The sequence below is a fragment of the Camelus dromedarius genome, chromosome 20 (assembly GCF_036321535.1).
Source record: "Camelus dromedarius isolate mCamDro1 chromosome 20, mCamDro1.pat, whole genome shotgun sequence".
Taxonomy (NCBI): domain Eukaryota; kingdom Metazoa; phylum Chordata; class Mammalia; order Artiodactyla; family Camelidae; genus Camelus; species Camelus dromedarius.
The window spans coordinates 23,683,450-23,705,828 of NC_087455.1; the positions used below are offsets into that span (position 1 = coordinate 23,683,450).

The 22,379-nt window shown below is 36.8% G+C and overlaps 1 protein-coding gene across 1 annotated transcript in view; it reads left to right on the forward strand.

Annotated features, from left to right (window-relative positions):
- The window catches only part of NUDCD1 (NudC domain containing 1), a 62,255-nt gene extending 42,650 nt beyond the window's left edge, over positions 1 to 19,605 (forward strand). The window contains exons 9-10 of the mRNA XM_031439496.2: positions 15,104 to 15,263; positions 17,325 to 19,605. Of these exons, the coding sequence (XP_031295356.1) occupies positions 15,104 to 15,263; positions 17,325 to 17,617 (453 nt within the window). The 3' untranslated portion in view covers positions 17,618 to 19,605. The remainder of the gene's footprint in view (positions 1 to 15,103; positions 15,264 to 17,324) is intronic.
- Positions 19,606 to 22,379: the final 2,774 nt, after the last annotated feature.

Here is a 22,379-nt window from a genome sequence, read left to right on the forward strand (position 1 = left end):
GTAAATGGGATTGTTTTCTTAATTTCTCTTTCTGATAGTTTATTATTAGTGTATAGAAATGCAACAGATGTCTGCATATTGTTTTTGTACTTTGAATTTGTTTATTAGTTCTGGCAGTTTTCTGGTGGAGTCTGTAGGGTTTTTAGATGTAATATCATGTCCCATCTATAAAGTGACACTTTTACTTTTTACTTCTCTATTTGGATGTCTTATATTTCTTTTTCTTGCCTGAATGCTCTGGCTCAGATGTCTAGTAGTATGTTTACCAAACATGGCCAGAGTGGGCATCCTTGTCTTGTTCTTGATCTTAGAACAAAGCTTTCAACTTTTTACCACTGAGTAATGATGTTAACTAGGGAGGTTGTTATATATGGCTTGTATTATGTTGAGGTATGTTCCTTCTATACCCAGCTTGAGGGTTTTTTAAAATAGAGGGATGTTGAATTTTGTCAAATGCTTTCTGCATATATTGAGACAATCACATGATTGTTAATGTAGTGTATAATCACATTTTTTGATTCATATCTATAGTCCTGTGGGACTGCAAGCGTTAAATCCCACTGTCCACCAGAGCCAGATTATCTAGAGGTGTACCCTGGGTGACAGTCGCAGAAATTGGGGCACCAGATGAGCATACCAGCTCCTTTCCTGGAGATACCAATGACCTGGAGTAAGGCAGAGGAATGCTCAAAGATGGCAACCCCCAGCTGCTGTCCTCAGAGAGCACCTCACTAGGCCTCTAGATACGTGTCAACCTGCCACTAATCTAAAGCTTTAGGACAAAGAGGCCTTTTTCACAGAAAGACTAGATGTGTTTCGGTCTACCATCTGTGTTGCGCCCTGGTAGCAGTAGCCAGCCAGGAACTGTCTCTAATTGCTATAGTCCCATGGCACCAGGAACACAAACCCTACTGGCTGCCAGAACCAGGCAATCACTGAGCATCCCCTGGGCAGCAAAATCCTGGGTGCCAGATGTGTGTACAAGGGTCCCTCTGGGAGATACTGGCGCTCTGTAACAGAGGGAGAGCACAGAGATACAGCTCTCGCCCTCTCAGGCCTCTGAAGAGGGTTATCGTTAGCCCTTAGATGTGTGTTTAATTAGCAGCTTGCTCCTGTGACCACAGCTATGAAGATAAGCTCTTTCACAGAGAGACTGGACACCTCAGTCTGTTGCCCCTCTATTTTGCCTGGGTTGTTGTACCTTGTTAAGAACTTCTCCATTCGTTATTGTCCTGTAGGACCCACAAGTGTAAGTCCCTCTGGCCACTACAGCCAGGTGATCTGGATGTGTCCCCCAGGCAGCAAGCAGCTGCAATAACTGGGGCACCAGACGAGGTTATTAGTTCCTTTCTGGGAGATAAGTACAACCTGGAGTGAGGCAGAGGGAAACTGCAAAGATGTCACCTCCCGTCCTCCGTCCCTGCAGTGTATTTCAGTAGGCTCCTAGATGTGTGTTGAATTAGATGCCTGATCCTCCAGGGGAGCAGGTGAGTTCAGTGTCTTTCTACATTGCCATCTTGAACCAGAACCTCCTAAAGACTTCTCAGTTGAGTTGAGGCCAAAGATTCTTTTTACAATGATAAGCACTGATTTTTCTATTATTAGTCATGTTTATAAACATAGGCAAAGATTGAAGTAAAAATGCCTAAACATTGATGTTTGAGAATAAGTGGAATGGTTATAACTAGAACAATTCCAACAAGTAAGTACTGAGTCCATCTCTTTCTAAAGGCAGATTTGGTTTGTCAGTGCATTGTATGAAAGTCAGGGTCTAGCTGGTCAAGTGTAGCTTGTTCAAAAAATAGTTTCTTGTGATACCTAAGAGGATACCAGTTGGCTTATCACTGGGGAAGGGAATGAAGGAGGCTATAATATCATGGCTGTTCTGTGGTACATCTATTTTAGACATCGAATAGTACTATATGGATAACTTATACACCTTTCTGCAATGTTTACTTCCAAGTTTCTCTTCTTGATTTCATTTATCATGACTTTGGACAATTTGAAATTACCTGTATATGGAAAGGTCAGTATATGTCCTTGTTTTAGGGAAAAAATACTGTAACAAAAGGTCAGAATTTATATTGCGCATGATAGATTTTCTCAAATATAAAATTCACTGAAAGAAATGTAAATCAGGGTTAGAATTTGGCATTTGCAAAGTAAAATGTTAAATGAATACATGTAGCAGCACAATAAAAGAGGAATATTAAATATCAGAACTGAAGAAGAAAAGTAATAAGCTTTTTGGTCTCAGGACCCTTTTACATTCTCCTTGGGGTACTGAATTTATAATTTATTTGATCAGATTTGACCATAATAGAAATGAAACTGTAATAATTTCCCTGCTTTCATGCTCAAAGTAGGTATATGTCTCTGTAACGGTGTCTGAAGGTGGGAGGAGACAAACCCTAGTGCTAGCTGGTACTATGTGGGGTGGACCTGAGGCTGCCACCAGATCGGTGAGGAGATACTCTTCTGGAAGAGTTAGCTGCCCAAATGTGCTCTGGTTGTTGCTATGAACCATCTTTCCTGGACTCAGTCTGCAACCCTCTCCCCAAGTCTTCCTTATCACCAGGCAATAAAATAGAGGACCATTTATTGCCTGACTGGCCATACAACTTGGTCAGCATATTTTCTACCAGTTCCCACCAACTTCCCTCAAATTGTGTAAATTGAACCATAAGGCCCTCAAATTTTCTACTTAAGAGAGCCATGTCTCTGTCTGCATCCTTTCTTTCTCTCCAAAATGGCATTGGGTTGAGATTTTTACCTTTCCAGCAAAGTAACAAATTAGCTGTTAAAAGACATGAGACGCTTAGGTTAGAAACAAAGGACAGCTTCTTACTGACAGCAGTAATGTTAGCCAGAGTATCAACATACGGACTAATTCCCTGAGCCGCACTTCCCACAGAGTAACACGGAGATGGCCAGTAAGCTTGCCTGTCCTTGCTCAGGAGAGAGAGATTATCTTTACTGGACAGTAAACAAGCCTACCTTTTGCTCTGGAGGGACACAATGTATCTTCCAAAGTTGTTTGCTCTAAAAACACCTTGAAACAGTAGTCTAGAACAAAGGGTCACATTAGTGCCTTTGCTGGAAAGATTTGCAAAAATGCAAGAGCCCTTAAGGACAGCTGTCTCTCTGCAGGTTAAGCCTCAGGTACACAGTAATGCTGGTGTCATAATATGAGTGTGATTTAATTGAAAGCCTTTCAGTTTCTTTTAGGGCTGTGAGAATGTAACGGGTAATGCCAGTTATTTGTTGAGAGTTGTTATTATTGACATTACCTATGATTGACCTGCTTGAGATAGTCTTCAATTCCCTTTTTACCTTCTGTTCTCTGAAAGAAAAGATAATTTTAGTTGCATATCACATTTCTTGATTCTTGAAATTTTTACATAGTATCAAGCCCTCAATCCACTAAAATTCAGCCTTTCCCTTGAGATATCAATGAGATCGTTAACTTGACTGGCAAATTTTTTTCTTAGAATCTGTGTTCTGAGCATAAACTGAGCATCTTTGCAGGAAGATACTCTTCCTAGAAGTTTTGTTCCAGACAAATACTGAATAAACTTACCTAGAATCTTAAATTAATGACAGGATATTTTCAGAAACTGTCCCAAATGACAGTTCCAGTTGGAAGACCTTTTATCAGACAACCTTTAGCTCTTTTCCCAGGGAGACTGCCCCTCAAACACCAGATAATAGAAAGTTTTCGTGTTTCTACCTGGAGGGATTTGTAGATACTTGTTAATGCAGTTAGTTATTTTTATCATTTGCCATGTATTTTGTGGGCTTGACTGTGTTATAGACAATAGCCTAGCACATGAATACAGTAACAAGGGTAACAATACAGTGGGGAAAAGAACAGATGGTCAAAATAAATGCTCTTGGTCTGTTAGATGTCCATAAGAAAAATAGTTTGACATTGACATCATTCTATATGCAAAAACCAATTACTGATGGATTGCATGTCTAACCATGAAACAGTAAATAAAGCGTGTTAGAGGAAAACAGACATTTTTGTGGTCTTGGAGTAGGTAAAGATTATTTGAACTGAGCATGTAAAGCACTTACTGAAAAAATAAGATGTTCATTTGGATCAAAATTAAGAAATCTGTTTATTAAAAGTTGCCATTATGAGAGTGAAAAAAACAGTGGGGAGAAGATGTTTGTAATACATGTTTAACAGATGATTCATGTCTAGAACGGGTCAGTAAACTACTGGTTACTGATTACCTACAGCCACCTGGTTGGTAAAAAAAAAAATTTTATTGGAACACAGCCGTAGACATCCATAGACATTTACTCCTGTGTTGTCTGGCTGCTTACACACTGCATCAACAGACCTGAATAGTTCTAACAGAGACCCTATTGCCCGTAGGCCTGAAATATTTGCTGTCTGGCCCTATAATAAAAAGTTTGCTGATCTCTTCTTTAGACAGTCCTATACTGGTTTGATTTCTATAGCTGTATAGTGGGTCTTGATTTGAGATAGTGTTAGTTTTGATCTTTGTCTTTGTTTTCCTGAATTGGTTTGGTTTTTGTAAAAACGTCACAATCAGCTTTTCAGTTTGTACAAAAACACCTGCTGGGATTTTCATTGGAATTGCATTGAATCTGTAGGTCAGCCTGAGGAGAACTGACATCTTAATAATATTGAGTTGTGTCATTTATGAATATTATGTCTCCATTTATTTAGGTTTTTCTTATTTAGGTTTTTCTTAATGTTTCTTAGCAGTGTTTAAGTTTTTGGTGTTAAGTTTAATACCAGTGTTTCATATTTTTTGATGCTATTGTGATTAGTGCATTTTTTAAAATTCCCTATTGGCTTTGTGTTTTACATAGAAATAAGGTTGATTGACTTTGTATTGTAACTTTTATAAATTCTCTTTTTCTAAGTGCTTTTTTGGTAGATGTGTCAGTATTTTTATGTGCATGATAATGTCTGAATAAAGACAGTTTAACTTATTCCTTTCCAATCTGTACACCTTTTCTTTGTCTTGCCTTATTGTACTAGGTAGGACATCAGATGCAATGTTGAATTTCAATGATGAGAGCAGAAATCCTTGTTCTTCATCTTAGGAGGAAAGATTGAGTGGTTTATTCATAAGTGATTTTAATCTATGGTTTTCCTGTAGTTTTTAAATTCATCTTTGGATACTGGTAGTCCTGTCCTCATAATATGAATTGAGAGGTTTTATTTTCTGAGAGAGTTTGTATAGGATGGGCATTATTTGCTCCTTAAATGTTTGGTAAAATTTACCACTGTGCCTGGAAACCATCTGTGCCTGCAGGTTTTTGGGAGAAAGGGTTTTAATTATGAATTTGACTTCTGTAGTAGGTATAGGGCCATTCCGATTTTTCTAATTCCTTAGCTTGTTTTGATCATTGTTGTCCTTCATATTTTGGTTTATAGTTTTGAATGAGAGATGTTTTTGTTTTTGTTACTCCTACCTTCTCTAGATCTTTTGTAATTCCTCCTGAGTTTGCTTTCTCCCCCAAATCTTTACATGAGAGTACATCGGTACCCACAGACTGAAGGCTTAAACAACAGAAATTTGTTTTCTCACATTTCTGAAGGCTAGAAGTCTGAGCATGGTTGGCTTCTTTTGGAATCTTTCTCCTTGGCTTGTAAATCTCTGTGTTCTGCCTTTGTCTTCACATGGTCTTCCGTTTGTGTGTCTGTGTCCTAATCGCCTCTTCTTGTAGAGGATACCAATCATATTGGATTGGGACCCATCCTAATGACCTCATTTTGATTTGATTACCTTTTTAAGGTCCTCTTTCCAAGTACAGTCACATTCTGAGGTACTGAGGGTTAGGACCTCAGCATGAATTTGAGAGGGCATACAACACAGCCCATAACAGTATCCTTCACTGAGCTTTCAGTAATTATTAACATTTTGTTACATTTTTTCTGTTTTTCCATTTCTTTTCTTTTGCTTTCATTTTTTTTAAACTGAAGTACAGTCAGTTACAATGTGTTAATTTTTGGTGTACAGCACAATGTCCCAGTCATGCATATACATACATATATTTGTTTTCATATTATTTTTCATTACAAGTTATTACAAGATACTGAATATAGTTCCCTGTGCTATATAGAAACAACTTGTTTGTCTATTTTTATATATAGTGGCTAACATTTGCAAATCTCAAACTCCCAAATTTATCCCTTCCCACCCCCTTTCTCCAGTAACCATAAGATGGTTTACTATGTCTGCGAGTCTGTTTCTGTTTTGTAGATGAGTTCATTAGTGTCCTCTTTTTTTTTTTTAGATACCACATATGAATGATATCATATAGTATTTTTCTCTTTCTGGCTTACTTCAGTTAGAATGGCAATCTCTAGGTCTATCCATGTTGCTGCAAATGGCGTTGTTTTATTCATTTTTTATGGCCGAGTAGTATTCCACTGAACAAATCTACTAAATTGATTTTGCTACCAAGGTTGAGACCCATAGTTTAAAAAACACTGCCCTCCAATATTTGATTATCATTTTCTACCATTTTTTCCCTAGTTCACTTAAGGCACACTGGCCTTCATGCTATTCCTCATATTAAACATGCTCCCTGAGGGTGTCTGCATTTGTTACTCTGTACCTGGACTATGCTATCTTTTTCTCATTTGTTCCCTTTATTCACACCTCTGTTCACATGTTAGCGTCCATCCTTACTAACCTCTATGAACACAACCTCATTATCTACTTATCTGTTTGCTCTCTTCCCCCCCCCCACCCCCAGGGCACTTTCTATTTTCTGATACATATTTCTGTTATCTGATATATTTATATACGTTCTTCATTAGAATAGTCAGTGAAATTTGATATTAATTATGTTATACACAGCTAAAGATCCAACTTGGTTATTTTCAATAATGAAAGCAGATTTTTTTCTTGTATTTCTAAATAATAGTTATTTTCTTTCTTACAACTTTTAGTAAAGTAAAAATGTAAGTGCTTTTCCCTCAATTGCATTTTATACCCCTTTTCTAAGATTTGACATCTTCCTATGCTACCATCTCTAGTTGGTATTAGAAAGTCTTTATATGGTTAACTTTATGAATGAGCATTCAAACAAAAATGTAACACAAGACTTTATAAGACTTTTCTTAATTTTTCAGACATCAATTTTAGACATACTACACATGTACAACTTATCAACACAACTTAACTGACCAAGCAGAATGTATACATAGTTTATAGTATGTGGGTTATCATACCTGAAATAGTGCCCAGCCAGGGACACACTCTGGTGATTGCTGAATAATTACTATAAAATTAGTTTTGGAAGAGCATGCAGTCCAGTGATTATGAACATGGGTTTGGAAGCACATCTGAATTTAAATCCCAGCTGCCACTTAACTTCTTAACTTAAATGTCTTAACCTCTTGAATTTGAGTTTCTTCTTCCATAAAATGGGATTGTATTTCCTAATTCTCAGGTAGTGAAGATTAAATAAGGTAGATGTGAAATAATAAGTATATATTGTTCTCATCCCAGTTCCTGGCATCAAGCTCCTAAAACCTTTGTAATTCCCCCTAAGTGATAAGAGTACTAGGACTCGGAGCATCTTTTGTTATTTGGTCTTTGATCCTGGTTCCTGACACAGAGCTCTTAAATCTCTTGGGATTTCTTGGGCCATAGGAGTGTCTTTCACTCTAAGGAGGTGATTCTTGGTGGGCTCCTGGACAGTTTCATGATGGGGGCTGGGCACCAGGAAGACTAAGCCGTAATTAGAAGACTGGAAGTTTCAGCAGTACACCTCACTCCATCCCTGCTCCCACCATCCTTCAGGAAGGGGAGAGGGACTGAAGACTGAGTTAATGATTGATCATGCCTGTGTGATGAAATGTTCATAAAAATCCCAAAAGGACAGGACTGCTGGACACATCAAGGTACTAGGAGGGTGGCATGCCTGGCAAGGGAATGGAAGCTCTGTTCTCCTCCTTCCATGTCTTGCACTACACATCTCTTCCATCTGAATATTTATAGTTATCCTTTATCATATCCTTTTATATTAAACTGGTAAATGTAAGTTAAGTGTTTTGCTGGGTTCTGTGAGCCATGTTAGCAAACCACTGAACCCAAGAAGACAGCCGATAGAATTCTTCATTTATAGCCAATCAGTGAAAAGTATAGGTGATAACCAGGGATTTGTGATTGGCATCTAAAGTGAGGTGGCGGGTAGGGGGAGCAGGGCATTCCTGTGGGACTGAGCCCTTAACCTCTGGAATCTGATGCCATCTCCACGTAGACTGTGTCAGAACTGCTGGATGTGTGGAAAACCTGTATATCTGGGGGCAGAAGATTTTGAGCATGGTAGTATTATGAGAGTAAAGGAGAAACACAGGGAGTGTTTTTCCTTATACAGCAGTAGATACAGATCAGTTCACTGCTTCATGCATGGTAAGAACAGAGTAAATTTTAGTAATTTATTCTATGTACAGAATATTAATTTGGAGTTAAATTTTCATGACATTAACTTTTCAATCTTGCCTCCCAACAAGTATTTATGAATGGATAAAACCTTTTTCTTAATACTATTCAGTTTAATTTGGTAATAGCAGTGATTAAAGGTTGTTTAAATGTCTTCACTTTGACATTTAATCTTCAGAAGTCTTTCATTGCTAAGTATTCTACCAAGAAAAGAAAAAGACAATCAATTGACTACTTGAAATTCATGTTACAGATTTTTCTCTAGAGAATATTTTATTGTAATCTCCACTGGTGCTTTAAAGATAAATACAGCCTCTTCTATAGTGAACATTACTGTGGAAGAAATGTGGAGTTATATTTTATTGGTCAAAGGATTTATGGATTTAAGAGGGTTTTTTGAGGCAATAAGATTATTTGGCATTAACAAAGAATGAGTTTTCTAAATAAAGTAAATTGTCTATTATAAATTAATTCTTTTCATTTAATTGCTAAAACAGTATTTAGAGCTTTTTTTAATGGAATCATTAAAATTTATTATTTGCCCAACTTATGTAGAGCATTATGAAGAGAAAGTAACATTATCGATGGGTGAACGTGTTCAGTGTGAACATTACTTACTATGCCGTATAAATCTATAGTCATGCTTCTTTACTACCCTTAGAAGCATTTGAAGTAAGTTGGGTTCTTACGCCTACACTAAGTAGTCTCAGTCTGCTTCACTTTAAAAATTTCATTTCTGGCTGTGCATGATTTTTGTTCTTTCCACTGTTAATAAGCTGTTGAGTCCTTCCTATTCTTACCTTTGACACTGTCTGCCCAAAACAGTCATCCTTTTCCTTTTTTCTTATCTGCTGGCCCATTTAGCTCTTGGCTACCAAGTTGTGAACTAGTGGGATTTGTGGCATCTGTTCTTGTCTATTCAGGGACCCTCTGAACATCATGTTGATTCTTACAGGTAACTGCCCTTGCCAGGCGGTGGATGTCTTATTTCCCTCTTTTGTATGCTTCAAATTAATGATGTCTTTGTTGTTCTTCTTCAAACATTTTTTCTTATATTGATTTTTTTGTTTCTAAAGGATCATACAAGAGTATGCTTAATTTTAATTGTACTTTCTAATTTGTGTACTTCATTCTTATTCATCTAATTCACTTAGCAAAACTAGTTTTGCTGAGTTTGTAATCTTAATTCTGTCTTTTGTCTGGACTTTAGAGGTTGCAGAGAATAGAAAAGACCTCTGGTTATCTCAAGACATAGCTATTTAGTGTGAACATACGTGGAGACTATAAGGAATAGTATAAACAATCTCTAGATCTCATAGAGGAATAGAAGGTCATTCTGTAAACAAATGCATTTGCAAGTTAGACCTAAAGGAGAAGTAGAATATTGTTTTGAGAACAGCACATAAGCAGATTACCTTGTCATCAGAACTGTCTCTCGAGAGTCTCCGGTAGTGCTGTGCTGTATGATCACACCAGCATCTGCTGCTGCTCATACCTCTGCCTGTTACTGACTTCCTGCCTCATATCATGAGTTCTGCTTACTGTAGGCTCCCTGGGGATGTCTTCTGCCTCTTTCTTATTTACTGTACTATGTGTTTATTGTTTATTTTTCCCATTTAAACTTCCAAAAGAAGAGGATTTACTGTTTGGGGCCGGCCACCATCCAGTATGGGAAGCACTTGTTCAAGAAAACACTTCAGTCTGACCATTTCATAGATCTGTGGATAAAAGACGTTTTTACCTTTACGTTAACTTCCCACCCTTGATTCTGTTAGTAGGAGCCAGGAGTGTGGGATCCTACAGGTTTGCCTGCTTGTGGATCCTCTTGTGGGATATTGGACTATCACCAGTCTGCTCATCATAAGTGGCTTGCTTTTTAGGCAAGTTTATAAATAGTGAGCAAGGGAATTCCAGGTCACTCTAGGGTGTAGAAAGCTGGAAGGAGTGTACACTACCAGTGTAACAAGAAAAGGCTGGATAATCTGTAGAATCAGAGAGCTGAGGTTACAGGGCAACCAACTTGAAATCCAAGGAAAAACAGTTGCCACCAAGGAGAGCCTGGATAGGAGAGCTGGTTCATCTGAACATGGGAAGAAGAGCTGCCCTATAAGTGGGCAAGAAGAATTCCAAAACTGCTGAGGGTTTAGTAGGGGCTACCAACAAAATAGTGAACCCATGGCATTCACAAGTCCTCTTTATGGACCTTGCCCAGGGCCTGATGAGAAAGACTGGGAGCAGGAGATGAGAGAAAAGCCACCCTGGTGATGCAGGGGTGGAGGGAAGTATCTTCTGCTATGGAAAATGCATGAAGCCCTACCTGGATTATTTTCCTTAAGTAACAAAAGCCTTAAGCTGCTGAGGGAAGAGCATCAATCTTAGCATCTTAAGGAAGGGCTCAGAAGAAGACACAAAATTTTTCAACACTATCTGTGTCTCAGGGAGGGGCAAGAACTCAAGCATAGACTATTAGAATTCTCCCACCATTGGAGGTGAGGCAATGTCACTGAAAAAGCCCAAACCCTGAAACCCAAAGACACAAGGCCCAGCTGAGTGAACCAAGACAGTGGAGAACCCTCTGCCTCTATCCTCCCTAACCCCCACCATCAGGCTGGGAAGCACTGAGTAACAGGCAGTAATCTACCCCTAGGGGAGGATAAGAGCATACAGGCTCTGAAATGCAGATGCATAATGAAGGCCTAAGGTTAGGGGTGGAACAGTACAATTGAGGAGAATCCTCCAGGAATTCAATCCCCACCAGAGTGCAAAGTGACACTAGAGGAATTTGAAGTTGGTGATACACTGAAGGAAACCACAGCAACAAAACTCAAGCTCAGATACCCGCTTCTCAGCCTCCCTCTGCCATAACCACCACACTAATGGCCTAGCAGAAGTGTGTCCATTCCCAGGCATGAATGCTGCTTACCTCAAGTCCGTTTTATATATCCAGTATTCAATCAAGAATTACGAGACACACAAAAAGAAGAAAAGAACATCCTGCTTATCAAGAAACAGCAGAAAATGTAGCTAGACTCAGCGATGAACCCCTATTTTGTAACTACTAGACAAGGAATTTAAATTAACTGTGGTTCATATGTTAAAGGCTTTAGTAGAAAAGATGAATAAATACAGAATTTTAGCAGAGAGAGACTGTAAAGGAGTTGATTGAAAATGCTAGGAATTAAAAAAAACAAACCCACAGCAACACAAGAATGCCTTCAGCAGACTTATCCGTTTACTCAGCACGTCTGAAGAAAAAAATCAGTAACCTCGAAGATGGGTTAGTAAAAATTAGAAGATCTGAAACCAAAAGGGGGTTCAGGGCGGGGCAGGATTAGAAATAAAAACATCAACAAAAACAAAACTTCCAAGAGCTGTGGGCAGTATCAGATGGTCTAACATACATCTAGTTGGAATCGCAGAAAGGGACATGGAACATTTACCAAAATAGAACATATTGTGGGCCGTGAAATAAACCTCAATAAATTTAAAAAATAAGAATCATGAGCAGTATTTAACCTGTGAGGCATAGTAGAACTCACAAAGGAAGTTAGGAAATACTGTGAATCGAATGAAAATGAAACACAGCACATGTGGGATGCAGCTAAAGCAATGCTTGGAAATTTATGGCATTACCTATTATGTCAGAAAAGAAAGAAGGTCTTAATTTTATAGTTTAAGCTTCCACGTTGAACTAGGAAAAAAGCAGCAAACTAAATCTAAAGCAAGTAGGAGGAAGGAAACAAAGAGCAGAAATCAGTGACATTGAAAACCAAAGATAAAGAAAATCAATAAAACCATATGCTGATCCTTTAAAAAGATCAAAATCGATGTCTCTGGCCAGAATAACCAGGAAAAAGACAAATTACCAACATCAGGAATAAAAATGGACATGTCAGTACAAGTCCAAAAGACACTAAAGCATAAAATGAAATGTTAGTGAACATCCTGTTTTCATATATTTGACAATTTAAGTGAAGCAGGTTCCTTGAACAACAAGCATTATCACAGTTCACTCAAGAAGAAATAGATAACGTTAGTAGTTCTGTATCTGCTAAAGAGATTGAATTTATTGTTAGAAACCTTCTGACAAATCTTCAGACTAGGTTGCTTCACTGGTGTGTTCTACCAAATGAAGAAATAATACCAATTCTATACCAACTTCCAGAAAATAAAAGAGGAACACCTCCCAACTTACTATTTTATGAGGTCAGCATCACCCTGATAGCAAAGACACGACAACTAAAGAAAACGGGCGGTGGGCGGGGGAACCCATCGATGTCTCTTATGAATACAGGCACAAAAATCCTCAGTAAAATATTAGTAAATAAAATCCAGCAATAAGTAAAAAGGATCATAAATACACCATGATCAGGTAGAGTTTACCCAGGGAATTCAAGGCTGATTCAACATTCAGATATCAGTCAGTGTAATTCAGCATATCAGCAGACTTAAAGTCAGGAATATTTGACTATTCTAGTAGATGCAGAAGGAGAATTGACAAAACAACATCCATTTACTATAAAAATGCTTAGCAAACTGGGAGTTTAAACTACCTGCCGCCTCGAAAAACCTAGAGTTAACATCTGGTAAAAAACCAGAATGCTTCCCGCTAAGGTTAGTAACAGGTGAGGGTGTTTGCCCTCGTTACTCCTAGGCAGCCTCGTGCTTGGAACTCCTAGCTAGTGCAGTGAGGCAAGAAAAGGTAGTAAAAGGTATAAAGACTTAAAAGTGGTTTTATTTTTCTCATGGAACCTCTTGATAAGATGTTATCTTAAAAGCAGTGTTTATATGCAGTTCTTTTATCCACTCTTAGCTTGCAACTTTTGAATGGAATTATAAGCTTGTTTTCTTAATGTGGCTGCTGAGCAACCTAATAAGTATCCTACATCTTGAGTGGCATATCTTTTTATTTAGCTGTATGGAATACTTGATTTTAAAATGAGAATAGGAAGGCTAGAATTTATTAAGTAAGGGGCATATTACAAATTCTTTTACTACATAAAGGGAAAAAGTCTAAATTCTCTCATTTAATAGGAGTGGTTTACAGAAACAGACTCACAGACATAGAAAACAAACTTACAGGGTCCGGGGAAGGGAACGGGAAGGGGTAAATTGGGGGTTTGAGATTTGCAGATACTGCTATATATAAAATAGATAAACAACAGATTTCTATTGTATAGCACAAGGAACTATATTCAATATCTTGTAGTAACCTATAATGAAAAGGAATATATGTATGTACATGTATGACTGAAACATTATGCTGTACCCCAGGAATTGACACAGCATTGTAAACTGACTATACTTCAGTTAAAAAATTTTTAAAAATAAGTAAATGAAAGGAGTGTTTTATCTCATAGTAAATTATGATTTGCAGTTAGTTACATCAGACTAGTAAATTATAGTTTGTTTTTAACTTCCAGAAACTTGGTTTTGAGTATATAAAAGACCAGTTAGTTGGCAATGATTTTTGAAAATAAACCTCACTTAGTAATAATCAGGAGCAAAGGGAGAAGAGAAATCATCTGTCAACACTGTTCCAGCCTGTTCCCTTCTGTAGGAACGAGCACTGGCCCCACCCAGGAGCCCTGTCCCTAGGCGTTGTTGGGTCAACACAAATTGGGTGGCTGCTCTGTCTCCAGTTCCTCCTATGACCAGCAGCCTGTGCTGGAAAGTCACTTCACAGCTTTTCCTATTGAGTATGGAGCAGGTCTCCACCTTTAATTGTAACCCAACATTTTATACTCCAGTCTGCTCTAAAACCCGTGGAAGCAGTTCAGTGTTTATCAAGTACTATGCATATTTTATGTTTTCTACACTTGTTGTAATTTTTGTTGGTATTTAGGCATTTTTAACTTTGATAAACAGCATTTCAAATAAAGAATATCACTTCAACCTCTTTCCATTAAAAGAAGTATTCTTATAAGTGGAATCCAATTATAAGTCTTAACTTTTGATGCGTTTGTATTAAAATGAATTTCTTTATCCATCATTATTGCAATAAAATTATTAACATATTGTTGACATTTTACTGTAAATAGTGTACCAAAGTAAATAATTTGTAAACGGATTTGAGTTTGAATCCCAGCATTGTGGTTTTTCCTTTGTAGTCTAGAACAGGTTACTCAAGCTCTCAAGTATGATCTTTCATCTGTGAAAATAACAGCCTTGTGGGTTGTTGAGATTAATATTTGCGACATGCCTGGCATATAGAAGGCACTGATAAATCCTATAGCTGCCATTGTTCTTGGTAATTATTACAAGTTAGCATTTGTAAACTTCCTGTTTGTGTTCTGTGATTTAAAAAATATTCTGCTTGTAAAATTGTTGCTTTATATCATGTTTTAAACAAGTTACTAACAGTTGAGAAGTAGTTTAGTGTCGTGGTTAAGAACATAGACTTTGGATTCAGATCTCAGCTCCACGACTCATTACCAGGTGGGTCCTGGGCAAGTTACTTGCAGGCCCTGTGCATCACTCAGCTCTAAGAGACCTAACAGTAGCACATTCCTCCCAGGGGCATTACGAAGCGTTCATCAGATTAGGTGAAGAGTTTAGACAGTTGCTGTCATATTGTTCTGTGTATCAGTTGTCATCATTCTTATTAATAATAATTTGTTGTTGAGTAAATTGTTGGGTTTTGTCACTTTTAATTTTAGGTGAATCTTGGAAGCAACCAGTACCTTTTCTCTGTCATAGTGGATCCTAAAGAAATGCCCTGCTTCTGTCTGCGCCACGATGTCGACGCCCTACTCTGGCAGCCACGCTCCGGCAGACAAGATGATATGTGGGAGCATATCGCGACTTTCAATGCTTTAGGTATCAGCAAGCTCTTTGACAGCCTTTTCCATTATATGAAAAATTACAGTCATCTTAAGTGTTGTTGTTTTTTTTTTTTTTTTTTTTTTTTTTTTTTTGGTTTGTTTAAATTTGAGCTGCCCTAATTACATTTGGATTGATTTGTGCTATAATTTCATTCCTTATGCGTAGTTGATGAACGTTAGTACTTCTGGAACAGTAGGACTACCCTGTTTTTATGCTCGTGTAGAAGATCAACACAGAGTAGAAATCTAAGTGGTTGTCTAACCACTTGAATCACTCTAATCCGTTACTCACTTATTCCAACTGAGCCGTACAGTATTAGAAGATGAACAAGGGGTTTGACAGTACCCTGCATGGAACTTGCATTCAGGTTTCTTCAGAGTAAGTTCAGTCATCATAGAATTACTCTGAGTAAGGTAAAGCCCATCAGGAAACATCTTTCACGGAACTTACGTGTGAAACAGAGCCATTATAATGAAAACACTTATGAAAAAAGAAGCAGAAATGAAGTTTATTCTGTAGGATAAAAAATAAAATACTGGTTTTAAAACTAGGGCTTAAAACATTTTGAATTACATAATTGTAGACTTATGCAATAATTAACTTTATGTCAAAATATGTTAGTATTGTGTGGGAGAAATTTTTTTATATGAATTAACCACAGCTATTGCTTTACTGAAAGGTTATTTTAAGCCGGTAGCAGGAAGTAAAGTTATACATTTTGATTGCTGTATATGCACAGCCCTAATCATAGAGATGTTTTTGATTATCCCTTATAGTTAATAATATAAGCCACTAAACTGGTTAATTCAGACTCCAAATAGATGTTTATGACCTGAAATAAAGTTTGATTAACTGATTTATCCACAGTTTCTAGCCTCTCTACTAAAATCCCTGGTTTTTCGTTCTCTATCCTCTTTTTAGTAAGAGTAAAACTTTATCATAGCTTTCATGTGCTCAGAGCCTCCATTTATATCCCCCAGTTCCACAGTATAGAAGAATTCTATTATGCTTGAGTTTAAGTTAAATCAACATTACATTAGATATGTAGCCTCGAGATGTTACATACATCATTTTGTCAGTTAGCCTGGAGAGCTAATTCTAGGCCACTAAGGGACGTTTCTAACATCCTCTTTACTTTTTCCTCCTCAAGCACTGCTTAATATTAAAAAACCAGCATGGATCTGCCTGTGCTCATTCATTATTTGATGAGGTTGATTTACATTCCTGTTAAGTTTCCTCTCTCACAAGCTATAACATTCAGTAATCATGTCCCAATCTGAAAATTCTAATTTCAGTACATAAATGCCCTTTTAAAATGTAAAAATGATTATTTTTAAAAATATAAAATTAAGATTTTTTTTCAAAGGTTAATTAGTTTTCAAGGGCTATCTTAATGAAGGTTTTAAATTGGATGCTTGAATTTTCGTTTGAGCTTGTAATGGTCTCACGGTTCTACTCCTGGGAGGTGAAGTACAGCAAACCCTGTTACAGGGTTGGTGCTGGTGTATAAAGGTACCACTGACACTGCGGAAGTAATGAGAGTGCACCATGCGCGTTAGCATCTTGGGGGGTGGGGTCTGCATTTTGCACACAGTCCTGAAATAACTATAATAGTATCCTATGAACGTTTTCTCATTTACTTGATAAGAAAGAAGATGCTGTAATGCCACATCTGTGATTGATGAACCCAGTTCTTAAATTGGCATTTAAAGAGATTTTGGCCTGCTTTTAGTATGTTAGATGTTTAGTGTTTTAATTATTCATGGAAATTACATGGGAACTATGTTGTGCTTTTCCTGAAGAGATGAAACCCTATTTTGTTCCTTAGGCATTAATGCTTTATATTTTGTACCACTTGGTGCAAAATTTGGGAGCGATTGATTGTGGCTAATCCAGTAATGGTTCAGAATTTAACCATTGTTGAGTATCTGTTGGCATATATTTTTAGTCATTTCAATTTGTAATAAAAAATATGAAATATTAAATGTTTAGTCACAATTTTCCCCCTTCTGTGTAACATATAGTTTTTCTTTTTTTTTGTCTATTTCTTGGCAGGCTACGTCCAAGCATCAAAGAGAGACAAAAAATTTTTTGCCTGTGCTCCAAATTACTCTTATGCAGCCCTTTGTGAGTGCCTTCGACGAGTTTTCATCTATCGTCAGCCCACTCCCATGTCCACTGTACTTTACAATAGGAAGGAAGGCAGGCAAGTAGGGCAGGTTGCTAAGCAGCAAGTAGCAAGCCTGGAAACCAATGATCCTATTTTAGGCTTTCAAGCAACAAATGAGAGATTATTTGTTCTCACTACCAAAAACCTCTTTTTAATAAAAGTAAATACAGAGAATTAATTACTCTGACATGTTGGCTTTTCTGTACTGAAAAATTATTCAGTGGTAGCTGGAAGGTGGGGCAGTTGTGCTGTGAACTGTTAAGTTTTACTGTGTTAAATAAAATTATCTCGTATGAATTTATTTTTTAAAGGCTATTGGAAATATATTCAAGAGATTATGACTCTATAAAAGCTATGGAATGAAGCTACAAATTTAGAGAAAATTAGCTTCTGTAAAAAATGTAAACATAGTGTTAGCAAGTATAATTATTTTTTAAAAGCAGGCTAGAATCTCATCTTTTATATGAAAGATGTACAATTCATTATTTAAAAATAAAAGTATCATGTACACTTGTTAACTGATATAGTTTCTACTTCCATACCTATATAGGTATAGGATAATAGTTAAAATGTTGACTCTTGTGAATATTTTTTAAGTGGACTGAATAGCGGGAGTTGAGGGGGAAATACAGCAGGAGTACAGCAAGTCTAATATTGTTAAAGTGTGCTGAGAGACCGTAAGTGTTTTTCAGATTAAGTATAGCTTTAACTTTTATCAATTTGCTCTTCCACAGACATACATAGATGATAAGGTTCTACAAATACCGCTCTTATCCATTGGTATATAACAAACCACTCCAAAACTCAGTGGTTTAAAACAGGATGTTTTATAATTTTTCATAATTCAGTGACTTGACTGTCTCTATTCTACATGGCTTCTCCTCCTCCAGGAGGCTGGACTGTTTCTTTCCATGACAGAGAAAACATTCCAAAAGGGCAGGCTCTAATGTATGTTTAAGAGTCTATCAAGTCTGCACTTCCATTATATTTGCTCACCTTCCATTGGACAACGGAAGTCACATGGTCAAAGCAAATCTAGGGTCAGTATGAGAGGGAGTACACAGGGATATAGACAGCAGGTGGTGTGTGTGATTCGCTGGGAGCCATTAATGTAATAATTATAATTTGCCCTTGCAGTTCTCCTTAGATTTCTGCAGTTAAGAAAAGGTAACCCTGTTTATACATTAAATATATTTTGCCATGAATTTTAGTTTCTCATTATTTCCTTGGATTTATTTTGGTTTTCATTTACCTGGAAAATTATTAACTTTTATACCATTTTTGTATGCTTCTTACATAAACTTCAAGTTAAATTTTGTATTCTAATAGAATTGAGACTTTAAGAGGCAGAAAATGAAGAAAAGAAATACAAGATAGGCAAGAGATTTAGGAATGAATGTTTCCTACCTTCTCAAGTGTTTGGCTGAATTAAATTTTCATGAAAGAGTAAGAAGTAAGTTTGAGAGACAAAAAAGGAGGAAAAGGATAGGGATTACATGCATGTTCTAAACACTGTCAGTATGCAGTTTCCTAGAGGAAATGCTAGAGGAGAAGTTAGGCAAGTCCTGAGAACTAGCAGTGACAGTGGAGCCCTACTAGTACTCTGTTAGTGGTGTGGTCTCTTTCCTAGTACTGTCAAGCATCATGAGATCATGAACATGGGAGGGAGGTGCAGTCGGGCTGAACCAAAAAAACCAAGCAGTGTTATTTCCAGAACTTTTTACTGTCATTGTAAAATGTAATGAAACAAGACTATTTAGACAGTGAACTACTAAAAGCCTTTATTATGTGACAGTAGGCTTAAATTTTATTTAAAATTTACCTCAAAGATCATACATACCCTCTTAGGGTATATAAGAAAAATGCAGATTAATGTGGTGCTTAATTAACCATATGACAATGTATATATGCAAATATCCATGTAGTAATTTTCTTTCCTTTGTATATGTGACTTTTAACGTGATTAATGTTGAATTGAAACCTGTCAGGATAATTAGCCTTAAATATTGTTGCATATTGATCTGTGTTGAGAGTAAGAGGTCTAGAGCTGTGATTCCAAGCCATATTTTCTTAAAATATGTCAAGGATTCCACAAACATATAACTCAGCTTAATGTTCTAAACTTTTTAAAATAATAAACACATTTAAAGGAAGTATATACAGTAAGTGCTGTGAATGTACTACCTTGTGTTTTGTTGATTTTATCATAAATTGTAAATGGGAATTTATAAAATATTTATGATAGTAATGAAGTAGTACTTTATGTGTTCTTCATGTTGAGTCATTTAACAATATTCATTATATCTGCATGTTTAGTAAGCATCAGCTATGTAACCATAACATGGTATTTTCAGTGCTAAGGATAATTCAACATTAAGTTAGAAACAAAAACTCTACATTCCAGTGTTTTCCAGGTGAAATTTCTCTTTGATTAAAAAAAAAGTGGGTGAAGGTAGGTGGAGTTGTTCTGTTAGAAAGATGTTTAACCAAAGATGGAACCCACACAAGGAACAGGCAGAAGAGTTGCCAGAGGGAAGGGTCAGATGTTAGAGTTTAAGAAGTTAACCAAAGAAATACAAAGGATCATAAGAGATTACTCTGAACAATTATACACCAACAACTTTGTAACATTGAAAATGGATAAACTCCTAGAAACACACAACCTATCAAGACTGAATCATGAAGGAATAGACAGTCTAAACAGACTGATTACTAAGGAGTAATCAAAAATCTAACAAACAAAAGACTTGGACTAGATGGCTCCACTGGTGAATCCTACCAAACATCTAAAGAATTAATGCCACTTCTTCCCAAACTTCCAAAAAGTGGAAGAGGAGGGAACACATCCAAACTTATTTGAGGAGGCCAACATTACCCTGATACCAAAACTGTACTAGGATACCGGAAGTAAAGAAACCTATAGGCCAGTATCCCTGATGAACATAGATGAAAAATCCTCAACAAAATGTTAGCGAAACAAATTCAGCAATACATGAAAAGGACAACACACCATGATCAAGTGAGATTTATTCCAGGGATGTGAGGATGGGTCAGCATCTATGAATCAGTCAGTGTGGTGCACCACATTAATTTAACAAAGGATAAAAGTCATGTGATTATCTCAGTAGATGCAGAAAAAGCATTTGGCAAATTTCAACATCCATTTATGATAAAAATTCACAACAAAGTGCATAGAGGGAACATACTTCAACATAATAAAAGGCCATCCATATACGACAGACCTTCAGCTTACTCAGTGGTAAGAAGCTTTTCCTTTAAGGTCAGGAACATGGTGAGGATGCCCACTCTTGCCACTTCTATTACATAATATTGGAAGTCCTAGCCACAGATACTGGGCAAGAAAGGAAAAGAGAGGGGAGGGAAGAGGAGGGAAAGGGCATCGAAGCTGGAAAGGGAGAAGTAAAACTGTCGCTATTTGCATATGACCAGATGTTATACATAGGAAACACTAATGACTCCACCAAAAACATTAGATCCAGTGATAAAGTTGCAGGATACAAAAATCAATATACAAAATCTCTTGGGTTTCTATACACTAACAAACAGAGATAAAACAATTCTATTTACAACTGCATAAAAATGAGTAAAATACAAAAAATCTATTTAGACAAGCAGGGGAAAAGCCCTGTACACTGCAAACTGTAAGACATTAATGAAACTGAAGACACAAATAGGTATTCTGTGCTCAAGGCTTGGAAGCAGTTGCTACAAAAAGCAATCTACAGACTTAATGCAATCCCTATTAATATTTCAATGGGATTTTTCACAGAAATAAACAAACCTAAAATGTATATGAAGCACAAAAAGCCAAAGCAATCTTAAGAAGAGTTGAGGCATCGTGCTCTCCAATTTCAAACTATGTTACAAATCTATAATAATCAAAACAATATGGTATTGCATAAGAACACACATAGATCAATGAAACAGAACAGAGAGCCCAGAAATAAATCCACCCATATGTAGTCAATTAATTAATGACAAAGGCACCAAGAGCATACAGAGGAAAGAGTCTTCAACAAATGGTGTTGGCAAAACTGGAAAGCCACATGCAAAAGAATGAAATGGGACCACTGTCTTACACTACACACAGTAACTCAAAATAGATTAAAGACTTGAATGTGAGACCTGAAACCATAAAACTAGAAGAAAACACAGGCAGTAAGCACCTTGACATCGGTCTTGGCAATGATTTTTCTGGATCTGACACCAAAAGTAAAGGCAACAAAAGCAAAAATAAGTGGGACTGCATAAAACTAAAAAGCTTTTTGCACAGCAAAAGGAATCACAGGGAAAAGACAACCTACTGAATGGGAGAAAATATTTGCAAATCATTTATCTAATATGGGGTTAATATTCAAAATAACAAACTAGTTTAAAAAAAAAAACCCAATTTAAAAACGAGCAGACGTTCTGAATATTTTTCCAAAGAAGACATAGATGGCTAACAGATACATGACAAGGAGCTCAACGTCACTAATCATCAGGAAAATGCAAATCAAGACCACAATGAGACATAACCTCACACTTGTCAGAGTGGCTATTACAAAAAAGACAGGAAATAAGTGTTGGCAAGGAGGCGGGGAAAAGGGAACCTGTGCACTGTTGGTGGGAATGTAAATTGGTGCGTCCACTATGGAAAACAGTAGGAAAACTTCCTCAAGTCGAACTGCCTCAGTCTTCAAAAGTAGAACTGCCATATGATCCAGCAGTTCCACTTGTGGATATTTATCTGAAGGAAATGAAAAACACTAACTCGAAAAGATCTATGTGCCCCCGTGTTTACTGCATTATTTACAATAGCCAAGATATTAAAAACAACCTAAGTAATGGTGAATGGATTTTAAAAAATGGGATAGATATATAATTATATATAAATACATATAATTATATATTTAATATATATATTATATTTATATAAT